Source organism: Nanorana parkeri, unplaced genomic scaffold (genome assembly GCF_000935625.1).
Source record: "Nanorana parkeri isolate BGI_ZX_2015 unplaced genomic scaffold, ASM93562v1 scaffold1679, whole genome shotgun sequence".
In the NCBI taxonomy this organism is placed as follows: domain Eukaryota; kingdom Metazoa; phylum Chordata; class Amphibia; order Anura; family Dicroglossidae; genus Nanorana; species Nanorana parkeri.
In genome coordinates, this window is record NW_017307947.1 from 57,458 (window position 1) to 70,519 (window position 13,062).

The following is a 13,062-nucleotide window of genomic DNA, read 5'->3' on the forward strand; positions in this document are numbered from 1 at the left end:
TACATGGCCATGCATATCTGCATACTGAATCCAAAACACATTGTTATCTTACATTTATTGCACTTTATTTTGCTAAAAATTAACTTTCCTTTCTTATTTTTCCTGTTCTTCTGAGGCACTGGTGATGTAACCGGTAATATTGCAAAGGAAACATGGGGGAGTGAGACTACAAAAGTAAGGTAGAACATAGCTCAGCCATGCAAGACAGAATTGTTTTGGTTGTGCAGCTAGAAACACCTACATCAGGCTCAGGAAGCACAGGTCTGTGAAGAGTCGAATATTCCACCTCTGGGATCCCGTACTTGTTATAGTCCCCACGGTGGAAATTAAGTTCCTGGCTAGGAACCCTTTAGGAGTCTTGTCTCTGAATCACAGTTTGCTGGTGGAAAAAGTAACTGTGGCACATGCTACACCTGAATCTATTGATGTCTGCAGCATAAGTTGTTGTGTGCCTGTGTTATGGGGTCTGCTATGGCAACCTGAAATAGCCAATAGCAGAATCTAGCCAGCAGATAAATGGGGCGGGGTTGTTGCTATAGAATTAATAGTAATTCTCAAGCAACCAGAAACTACAGTTTACTGTATTGCCAATGTGCCCCACATCATAGGTATTACCTATACCTCCCAACATTGAGGGACACCTTCCAGCACACTGTATTTAGGCATTGGACACATCCCTGTCATTATGTGTGTGTGCCCCCGCCACCCCCACCCCCACTCTATGCAGACTGTTAAGGATTTTTATGCCAAAAAGTATCGGTTAACCCGGAATAGATTTTTTTTCACCATTACTTTTCCTTTTGGTGCAGAAAACACTTTTGGTAGTTCAATAGTACATTTTCATGTACATCAGACCAAAAAGTGTGATTCCAAAGCCAAATAAAGATCCAGGGGAAGTAACTAACTATAGGCCAATATCATTAATTAATAATGATATTAAGTTTTTATCTAAAATCTTTGCGAATAGGCTTAGTAGATTTTTGGGTAACTATATTCACCAGGACCAGGTAGGCTTTATTCGAGGTAGGCACTTTTTTTAATGTTCATATATTCTCTTTTTTTTTTTTATTGGTTCTTTTAATTTATTACTGAAACTGTGTTTTCAGATACTCCCCTTCTTGTTGGGGGCCTTGTACGACCCATTCAGAGGGATCCAATACCCACAGATTGGGTGACTAACAGCGGTTCTTACAATGGCAAGAGAGAAAATTGAATTTATTCGACCCCCCCATTCTATAGCAGGTATGATGAGGATTTAGAATCATGTTGCGGGGGGCTTTGGTATTATATTAACACATTAGATAGAGGTAAGCATTCTTTAGCCCTGTTGCTGTTGAAGGACCATTGATTGTGATATAATGCTTGTTTAGGATACATATATTTTATGTTTATATAAGGATATTGCGGTCTATGAGTGGAACTGTATAAGTACTGAAAACCAATAAAAACTTTGAAAACACATCAGACCAAAAAGAGGAATAACTTAGCAGGAAAGAGGGACAGGGGGATTTGGTTACAAATGAGGGACAATTGGGACGTATGGTATTACCATATGTCGTTTCTTATGTCATATGTTCTTTTAAAGCCTCTTAGCTACATCTAGACTGGTCCTACACTTTGTACTATTTTCTGCTGATAAAACTAATCCGATCAACACTAGCGGTAACTGCAAAAGACAACAAGCATCAGCAACAGCTACTATGATTTTACAGCATGCTGAAAATGTTGTTCCCGATTGTTCCTACATTGCTTTTTCCCTGAGCATAGGGCAAAATATTCTGTACATGGATTTAATAAAACATTATGCTTTCTGTAAAAGAGAGCAAGCAATACAGTATAACCTGAAGATTTGATATTATCCCAAGAAAATTGCACATCTCCCATCAGCTCGAAACTTTAGGTTTCTAGTATTGTTAGTGGAAAAAAATAGAAGAATAACACATAAAAAAGAAACAATCATAGAGGAACTACTTGCATACTGTGTTAGAATGTGTGATAGTATGCTGTATGCAGGAAAAGGCCTGTGGCACATCTAAGAGACTATAGTCAACTAGAAATAATGTTCCTATTTGTTGTCTCAATGGATTCAAGATAAGTGATAAAATTCAAAGTCTGAGCAAGTGCATACAGAGAGTTATATTTTTGGAGGAAGGTAGTGTAAAAAAAAGTGAACAGGATGGAGAGAGAAAAACGAGAAGCAGGAAAAAAGAGAGAGGGAAACCAAGGTAAAGGAGTAAAGAGAAATGCAGAAAGGTATAGATATCGATAAGGGAAAGGAAAGGAGACTGATGGTAAACCTAGAAGTCTGATCATTGCTCACAAAAATGTAAGTGAAGTGGCTTATATGAGCTATGAAATGTCTTCAGAACAAGTCCAGTAGAATGTGACCAACTACTAATAGATAAACCATGACCTGGATAACTTAGAACCTTCACAGACAAGTCAAGAACGTTTTTCGAACCAACAAGAATACATTCTTTCTGTGGCAGAACATATTTGTATACCTTATGTGTACCAGAGGTATCAGACTGTATTCTATACAAACCCAGATAGCAAGGATAACTTGCCACAAACTTGTGTCAGGGTTAAATTGTAATTCTTGTTAACTTGCTGCACACATTCCTGGCAAGTTGTAGACTTGCAGAGCACTTGCAGCACAACTTCTAGTTGACACTTTTTGAATTTGTAGCAAATTTGCTTGGCAAGTCTACAGTAAGAGTCCTGCAGGTCTTAGCAAGAGCTCTGCAAGCTCGCTGGTCTGGAGACTTGCAATGCAGACTTGCTGTAATTGTGCAACAAAATTGTAAAGCTTGGCAAGTCTGCAATAGTTTAACAAGTCATTTTCAAACTTGCAGCTCAATTACTTGCTATCTGGGAAAGATGTTTTATATCATTCATTGGCATAAAAACTCAAAATCAGCACTCTTCTATGAAAACAAAGCTCTTCTACTTGAACAGAGGTCACTTATGAAAATATATGGACTGTCTTTGTATATTGTTGGAAGCAGTGGCAGTATACTATTGTTTGTATGTTTATATGATTTGAACATCTCCTTTTGTCTATTATATGTACAATTTGCCTATTTATTGTGATTTTTCTAAATGATTCTAGTGCTGTTGTACAATAAGGCAGTATTCTGTATAGAAGACACCAGTTTGCCAGTAAAGTGTCTCTTTAAATGATCTACAATGTGTGGCAATTGCAGAGGTAGATGGCTGAAAGTGTAGACGTATAAGCTTAGAGAAAGGACAAGCAATCCAGTGTGGTTGACAAGGGTATAGACCCAAAACCTGCACTGGTATCCTTGAAGCTCTCCTTAGACACCTGCCATAGTAGAAATTAGTTTACACTTACTGCAATAAATGGTAAACAAATTTATATACTCACCTAAGACCTGGAGGATGAGCATCACCAATGGACACATGATGGACATTAGCATAGTACCTGTTGGATCACACAGTGGGTGCATATGTATGGGGAAATGGATCTGAAGAAAGCAGCAATTATTCTCTGTCATTTATACCCTGATAAGCAAACAGGTTCTTTGTCTGAATGTTACACGTGTTTGTCCCCAAGCAATGTTACATTGTGTACCTTACGCCTGGGGATGAGAGTTACTGTTGGCATTGATGTAAGAATGTCAGCGTATGGTACCTGTCAATCAAGCAGTAGAGAAGGGACTTCTCATTTGTCTCTAGCATTACATCACTATTATTTTCTTCTTTTTCTTCAACTGATATTTATAGTTGTGTGCTTACCCTGTACGATGTGATCACCAGTATGACTTATACTAGCTAAATCGCTTTTCCAGGGTTTCCCAATGTATGTACTGTGCATCATTGATGGCATTCATACTTACTGCTAGGGGAACTTGTGCACCCTTAAAGGAAAACTATGAGGTGAGTGATTTCCACTCATCCTCATAGTTAGAGCCGCCCTGTGAAAAAGATGCTGTCACAGGTCGGCTCTATTGATCATGAAGTGAACGAACACATACCGTCACTCGCTCACTTTCCGATCATCTCCCTGCAGAGAGCCGTGACTGTCAGTTGCCCCTCCCCGCAGGGATTCAACCCTCCCCTCTCCAATCCAGCGCTGACTGGCGGAACGGACGGAGAGGGGACGGGCACAGCTGGCTCTGCCTCTAGATAGGCAGAGCCAGCTGTCACTCACGCAGCTGGGTGGATCTCGACAGTATTGTCAGGATCCGTCCCGGCTGTGGCGTTCCCAGTATATCAGGGGCAATGGCCCGCGATATACTGAGCTTTGGGTCATGGGAGAAGGTTAGTATATGTCCTCCCGTGACCCAAAAGAGAACTATGGGGAAAAACACTTACCCCATAGTTCTCTAGATAGGCAGAGCCAGCTGTCACTCACGCAGCTGGGTGGATCTCAACAGTATTGTTGGGATCCGGCTGTGGCACTCCCAGTATATCGGGGGGAAATAGAGAGCTTTGGGTCATGGGAGGAGGTTAGTATATGTCCTCCCGTGACCCAAAAGAGAACTATGGGGAAAAACACTTACCCCATAGTTCTCTTTTAAGATGGTAGCCCAGAAGACAAATAGGATACATTCAAGTGATTGTGCATAGAAATGCAGTACATGTTGCTTTGTGGAAGAGAAAGGAGATTCTAATGATGGCGGCTGTTATCCAGTGGTTATTAGTAAGACTATGGGGGTTATTCACGTATCAGCTGAAGGATCCAGCCATAGCTTCGGCTGATCATTCGGGTCTCTTCGACCGCCGGAGCCCTGCGGTTCAGTGGAACCGAAGGGCTGCTGTACAGGCTATTCACTATAGCCTCCTATATGTGATATAAACCATAAATGGAAAATTTCCATATCTGTCCATGTGATATGTGGTAAAGTCTTATGCATATAAATTTGGTTGAATTTGCTACAGGATGGAGTGGTGATGGCCCTTAGGCGGGCACAGATTCTACCTAATTTGGTCAGAATGGTTGTCTTCCCGTCCTGCTGGGCGTTTCCCTTGAACCTCTCCTTACGAGTACCGGTCAATTACCATGATATTATTTTGGGTAAACCTGGCAACAGTGACAGCAGTCGCTCCACTGTTGAGACAAATGCAGGAACTGTTACTCCTCGTATTTTTATTTTGGTATTGTCATGCAAGTAGAGCGATATGTTTTGCCTTGTGGTAGAGGCTGGATACGATTTATCATTTTCCTTCCCTTCCCCTTTCCCATTTAGTTTGTTGCCCCTTCCCTCTTTCCTGGTCCATTAATACTCTGTACAAGATTTTGTATTTATTTTTGGTTTGGCCACTCACGGCTTACTGTAAATGTTTGTACCGTTGTATAAAAAAACAAAAGCCAATAAAAACTATCTGATTAAAAAAAAAAAAAAATATTGGGACCTCAGAAATCAAAAGTCAGGGCTTCACAATGGAAGCAGAATTGTAAATTGAGAACCAGTGGGACGTGAGAATCCAGTGGGTACTATGCCTTTAAAGCTGTTGGTCTCTGGGACTGGACAACTGGCTTAACAATTACAATCTTCAGTCACTTCTCTACACGTTAGTGTGCCAGGGTGTCCTGCAAACCTCACATGGTAATGACAGTAATGATAGTACTTTATTCCTTTACTCCTCTATATACAGACTGATGGTATGGGACCACCCACATGGCGGTTTCCAACACGTTAGCCCACTGACCAACAACAGAGCTTGTTGTAACACCTATTAGATCAGAAACAGCCGGGTTATTCCAAGCGATACTATTGCTTTATTGGATTATTGTGGCACGCAAGCAGAGAGAGATATTCCTCCATTTGCATTACACTATTGTAGCCATTGCAAAGCCAGATGATGGTGTCTCAGTTCTACATACTATAGAAAGTAAAACGGTAAGTGGGATTTCCAGCTGGAAGTAAATGATCTTTGTTATAGTCCTGTGAGACAGGCCAATGGTGCAAACTACCATGTCAAAATTTAGCCTCTGACTCCAGGGCTAAAGGGAGAGGCAAAGGTTCATCACGCGCAGCTTGTAGAGGATGAGCAGATTGTGCATCTGCAGGGCAACAACGTGCTTAGGGAACATCTTTCAGAGGGAGGGCATAACTGCTTTCCTTTCTGGCAGCGGGCATGCTCTACAGCCAGAGCAAATGGAAGAGGTGGTGTAATGGATAACAAGTAATGTATTTTGCTTACTTTATTTAGTGAAATAACACACTCTATTATTATTTCGTTTTTTTAAAAGCTGGCTGGTGTCTCTCCTGTTTCAAATGTGGTCAAGATTTTAAAATTTACTGTGCATGGAGTCAGTACAACATTTATCTCTTTTGTTTTGTGAAATAAATACAGTCTAAAGTTGATTTCTTTATTAAAAGCTGACTGTTGTCCCTACAATTCAAAATGCAGCCTATTAAAGGTACCTCAACACTGTCTATCTAGTTACTGACATTTTCCACAATATGGCGTCTAAGAGATTAGTAAATTCTGTCTATGCAGTATATACAAAAGTCCTTCATTTTTTAACAGTCACAATTAAACACTTTATTTTGTGTTTTATTTGTCCGCAAAAGGAAAGTGCTTTATGAAATTATGCTTCGCAGAAATGTATTAAAATTACGCCTATGCAGTGTGTACAGTATTCCTTCCATTTTTATGCGATGAATACAGTGACGTGCAGTACCTTCCCACCTGACACCCTACCCACAGCCCTAGAAGCCCCGCCCCCAGCCAGCCGAAGTCCTGCCCCCAACCCAGTCACCAAGCTATGTGTGGAGGTGGGAGAAGGAAGGGAGGAGACAAGGAGGAGCCTCCCTGTCCCTCACTTGCTCGTCACTGGTGAGGCATTGAGATCGATGTTCTCAATGTTTTGCTTTTCTTTTTTTTTATTGGACAGCTTGGACCAATGGCACTTTGCCATTGGTCCAAACCATCCACAGAGCTCACGCTTCTATCAGCTTCAGACTTGAAGCTGACAGCTTTTTCCTCCATAATACTAGGTGAGGCTCTGCCATACCTGCCTCCCCTGACCACACGTCCCTGAATGTATATGAACATTAAATTTTTTGGCAAATAGGAATTTGGTTTAGCCAATAATGTCTGCAAGAAATTGTAAAATTGCAATTTATGCTGTATGTAGCATGTTACTCCTACTGCAAAATGTAAAGAAAACTTTAATTCAAATCTATTTTGTTCCTCCAAAGATCAATCTGAATGTGGTTTAGGAAATAAAGTCAACAAGAAATTGTAAAAATAGTAAATTTGCTGTGTGTGGCACATTACTTCTATTGTAATCTGAAAATATAAATTTTACGTTTTGGCCCTCCAAAGCCCTCCAGATGGGAATAGCATATAGCTAATGAGGTCTAAGAGAACTTGCAGAAATGTTATGTATACTGTGTCTGGCATATTACTTCTATTTTAATCTGAAAAATATGATATTTAAATTTTTTTGGTCTTCTAAAGGTATTTAAGGAAAGTGCTTTAGCCAAAGAGGGTTACAAGAAATTGCAGAAATACACATGTTGTCTGTAGCCTATAAATTCTGTTTTAATCAGAAATATACAAACTTTATTTTTTATCTCCAAAGCTAAATTGGGATGTGATTTAAGGCAATGAAGCCTGCAAGAAATTGTAGAACTACTATATAATGTATGTTGTGTGTAGCATATTATTTCTCTATTAATCTGAAATATGTAAACTTTATTTATTTATTTTTGTATTTATTTTTACCTCCAAAGCTACAAGGAGATATGGATGAGGCCATAAGGCCAGCAAGGAATTGTAGCAATACTATGTATGTTGTGTGTAGCACATTTCTTCTATTTCAATCAGAAAGATTAATACATTTTATTTTTTGTTGGACCTCTGAAGCTATTTGGGGATGTGTACTGTATGCAGCATATTATTTTTGTTTAAATCAGAAAAAATATCAACTCTAATTTGTTTTTGACCATCAAAACTAAATTACAATGTGTTTTAGGCAATGAGGCCTACATGTAATTGTTGAAATCCTTTGCATGCTTTCTGTGGCATTGCAGTTCTGTTTTATTGAGAACAATATGAACTTTAATTTGTTTTTTTGACCTGAAAAATTTAATGGAGATGTGGGTAAAATTACAGAAATACTATGTATGCTGTGTGCACCATATTAGCTCTATTTTAATGAGAAAAACAAGAACTTTATTTATTTTTTTGTCCTCCAAAGCTAAATGGGGAAGTGGTCAAGCAAATGAAGCCTACCAGAAAGTGTAGAAATAATACCCATGCAATGTGAACATTATTCCTTCCATTTTATACTTATTACAGGTATTTATATAGTGCTGACAATTTACGCAGCACTTTACATAGTTGCACACATCAGTCCCTACCCTCAAGGAGCTTACAATCTAAGGTCCCTATCTCACATGGATACATAGAGGGCCAACTTAGAGAGAAGCCAATTAACCTACCAGCATGTCTTTGGAGTGTGGGAGGAAACTGGGGTCAGGGCCGGATTTGCTCTCCCTGCCGCCCCAAGGCCAGGTTCCGCAATGCACCCCCTCCCCGCCAACCAAACCTCCCACCCAAATCAACGGAGAATGGCAACCGGATGGCAGGGGGCAGCAGTGTTAGTTCTATTTTTTTTTTGGTTTCTTTTTTTCTTACTTTTTTATCACTTTTTTTAATTTATTTTTTTCCTTTTTTTAGCTTGTCGTTTTACTTTTTAATTTTTTTTTATAATTTTCTATCTTATTATTGTTTATTTATTTTTTTAATAGGCAGCACACATTTTACAAGTGATTGCGGCGACATCGCCGCAATCACTTGTTAACGAGCGAGTGGATTCCCCACATTTAGTCCTGCCTTCCCAAAGCAGGACTAAATGTAGAAAGCAACTTACCGCCCAGAACTGTATGTTCCGGCCGTCGGGGGACTCCACACCGCTGCCGCCCCGAGGCCTGGCCTCGGGGGCCCTGTGGGGAATCTGGAGCAAACTGACGCAAGCACAGGGAGAACATGCAAACTCACTGCAGATAGTGACCCTGGCTGGGATTTGGCAGCTGCCCTGCACGTATGACCTGCAAATATGCACAATACACATTATTGTGCATATTTGACCTGAACAGCTGCATGTGTTGTCTCAATTTTAAAATGCTGTCTATTGCTGTCTTTTAGTCTGTACAATAATAGCTTTTAAGGAATAATGTCAGGGTGAAGAAAAATTATACATGCAAATTATGTGATGCCAAAATGCTGTGTTGCTGACACTGACTGTGAGAAATGTACCGCTCCATTACACGACATACAGCTTACCGTAAATGCATTTTCCAAGCATGTAATTTAAGGATTGGTGTTTTTCCCACGTTGCCCTGTAAGTTGCAGAACAATATTTCTTACATTAGTACATGTCCCCCGTGGCAGTGCCCAACAACCTAAGGTCTTTTGTTTCACAAATCCTCGTCTATTAGCTGTGAAAGTAGCCAGAACTCATTTTCAGATTCTAACCACCTTTGTATTTTTCTCTTCTCCACGTCGGCCCCAATACAGCATTCCCTTCAAGGAGTGACACAGCCAATCTGCCCATTGGACACCCGTCCATCATTACCACCAGACTCCTTGGCAACAACACCAGGAGATTCCCACCGCTGAGACTATTTTACTCTATCGCATGTGCCAGACACCGCCATTTCCATTTCACAGTACATTCAACTTTGATTGACTGTTTTGTTATTTACCTGTTGTTTCCCGTCCACACTTTTGTGCCAGTTAGTGGCACTCCGTCTCTTTTTTCTTTCTTGTTCACCACCACACAATTTAGACACCTCGGTCTACTGCCACTAGGAGCTGCACACTGACCTCAACACCCCTTCCCCCAAGGAGTGCCCTAACCAATTGGACTTCATTTTTTGTAACTGTGGAGTTGTCCTTTAAGCCACTGTGGTGCATTTGTAATTAATATACTGATATTATATATTATGTTGACATTTGTATCAATAAAATTATTATCCCATACAACAGCACCATTATATCACTTGGTAGACACAAAACTAAAGAGGAACTTGTTGCCCCTTTTACCTTTAGTGACCTTCTAATCATTTTCAATTTGCTGACTGGCAAATTCCAAATACACAGGGGAAAAAAGGGGTGATAGCGGCATATAATACAGCATATAACCCCCCAACCCCATGAGGCGTATTATTTTCATTGACACCCGCCTGAGAATACTACCCCGCACCACTCTTTTTTTACAATTTTTGCAACTCTCACATATGAAAGTGTTAAAGGTGTTTCTTCAGATTTCTATTTCATAAATGCTTTTTTCTTCCCGTCTATTTTTTTAACACTAAAAGTACACGTCATTAATTTTTACTTGTTGCCCAAAGGGATAAACTGTGCAATATATTTACCCAAAGCTGTTTTGAAATCCTTCTGTTGATGTTATTTGTCCATACTTTCTACCAGTCAGTGTGTGAAAGTGAGGACCGCAGAATCAGGAAGTTGATCTTTATAAAATGATGCCTTATAAGCCTGTGCGTGTTGTTTTTATTAGCTTAGAATAAAGCTGAAATCCAGACACAAAAACACAAAGTGCAAGAGTTGTTTAATGCTGGATTACTACACAGATTTGGTGGAAATACACAAAGGACACTAAGAGAAATGGGAATACACATGGCTCTTGTATTTATATGTATTATATATTTATGTTTACCCCAATATCAACTTTAAAGCACTTCAGGCAGTAAAGAAAAAAAAGTTAAACTAACAACATGCATGAAGCGCAGGAATTTAGAGGTGCTTGCATGTACCTTCAGCAGTCTTTAGGTGAGCCCCATGGTAGTGTTGAAAACTGGTCCACCACCAACTGCACCTTCAAGTTGGGCAATGGGTCAAACCATCATGGTGGAGCTCCAGGGAAAGAGCTGAAATACAGGTGAATTACATGAATGTAAACTGATTTGCCAACCAAGGAATTCAGAATTCTCTATGACCAGAGTTGATTAGGGCCATATCACACGAGTGATACTGTTAAGGATCTCCATATAACTTGCCAAGGTTTCATTATGCAGTGTCAAGCAGTGAATACTCACCTGTGTCCATGTGTTGCTCCCTTGCTGGCTTAATGAACAAGATATCGCTCCCTCACTGGTGACTGATATTTTGCAGAATGTACTTCGGCAAGGATGAAACATTTTGCTTATCTGGCCAGCAAAGGAACGTCACATGGAACCAGCTGTGTCATGGGTGGCATTAGCCTTACACACCTTTGCCACACTGCACAGCCAAGAAGATCGTTCTTCTATTTCTGGTCCAGGTTTATAGATTCCTATGTCATCTCCCGGCTCTTTACAGGTGATGAAGCTAGACATTGTACAATGAGCTGGTAGAATATGAAAGATCTCAAGGAATCTGCTAAGCTGAACCAAAAAATAAGGCATTCACCTGGTTTCGATGTCTGTCAGGGTTATATATGTTATAAGACTGAATAAGTAGTACTAAAAATCCTTTACCAGCTGAAACAGTAAGCATATATGTATTGAACCGGTGCAGGTAGTGGCTTTTTACCTCGAATTATACTTTAACATCATTCTAGACCAACATGACTTTTGTCCAGATATTTGACCCCAGCACAATATTTGAATGCTCGCAATGTATAATCTATTTAGCTCTATGACTTGTTCTTTGTAGTTGGAAGACAGATCTACCAAAATCCAGTGCTCATGGTGTACCCACAGACTTCAGAACTGCGCACAGGTTATTTATCTAACAAGGATAACAATTAGACTTCCTCATAGCATCTTGTAAAACAATAACTTAAAGCTGGAAATTACGTAAATGCTGGATAAATAAAGGAAAGTTCCCAGATACAAAACATTCTGTTGTGAAACAATTAAGAGCATCACCAAAGAATAATATTAATCTTAGACATCACAAGCGGCAATACTTTTAAGAGAGAGGATGGTTCTGGGATTGAAAAAAAAATTGTGCTTTCTTCTTTGGGGGGTCTAGATGTAAAAAAAATACAAACATCTATCACAGTTGTCTTATATAGGGGTCTACAGCAGTACCAAATGCATGGGAGTGTTTTATACAGGTGTCTACAACACCATATGGATAGGAGTGTTTCATACAAGCGTCTACAACACCATATGAATAGGAGTGTTTCATACAAGCGTCTACAACACCATATGGATAGAAGTGTTTCATACAGGTGTCTACAACACCATATGGATAGAAGTGTTTCATACAGGCATCTACAACACCATACGGATAGGAGTGTTTCATACAGGCGTCTACAACACCATATGGATAAGAGTGTTTCATACAAGCGTCTACAACACCATATGGATAGGTGTGTTTTATACAGGCGTCTACAACACCATATGGATAGAAGTGTTTCATACAGGCGTCTACAACACCATGTGGATAGAAGTGTTTCATAAAGGCGTCTACAACACCATATGGATAAGAGTGTTTCATACAGGCGTCTACAAAACCATACCGATAGGAGTGTTTCATATAGGTGTCTACAACACCATATGGATAGAAGTGTTTCATACAGCTGTCTACAACACCATATGGATAGGATTGCTTCATACAGGTGTCTACAATACCATATGCAGGGCTCAAAATTTCAGGTCCTGAGCTACTAGCCAGGCCTTCAAAGTTACTCGCCACCAGTTGCCCTGCATAACACAAACAAACACACACAGGGCACAACGCGCACACAGCACAACACACATACAGCCACATCACAATGCACAGGGCATTACACATACAGCCACAGCACAACGCACAGAACATTACACATACACATTTCATCTGAAATTAATTTTTAGTCTTCGCACATGTCTAATGAAGCACTCAGTACAGCGGCCTCCCATTCATTCAGACACTGATAGTAAAATATTTACTATCAATAGTTTCTGAATGGGGAGGAGCCTCTGTACTGAGTGCTTCCCTCCAGATGAGGAAATCTTGAATGAACAGGCTGTGATGTAAATCACAGCACTCTCCCCCTCACCGCTCCGCTATCCTGACAGCAGGCAGCGCTCCCTTCTGCAACCCCCCCCAGGACGGACGCACGAGGGAGCGCTGTCATCATGTCGG

At 40.2% G+C, this 13,062-nt stretch overlaps 1 protein-coding gene across 1 annotated transcript in view; it reads right to left on the bottom strand.

Annotated features, from left to right (window-relative positions):
* The window catches only part of LOC108799264 (zinc metalloproteinase-disintegrin BlatH1-like), a 51,957-nt gene that overhangs the window by 25,779 nt on the left and 13,116 nt on the right, over positions 1-13,062 (bottom strand). Inside the window, exon 4 of the mRNA XM_018571102.1 lies at positions 12,084-12,557. Coding sequence (XP_018426604.1) covers positions 12,084-12,557 — 474 coding nt within the window. The remainder of the gene's footprint in view (positions 1-12,083; positions 12,558-13,062) is intronic.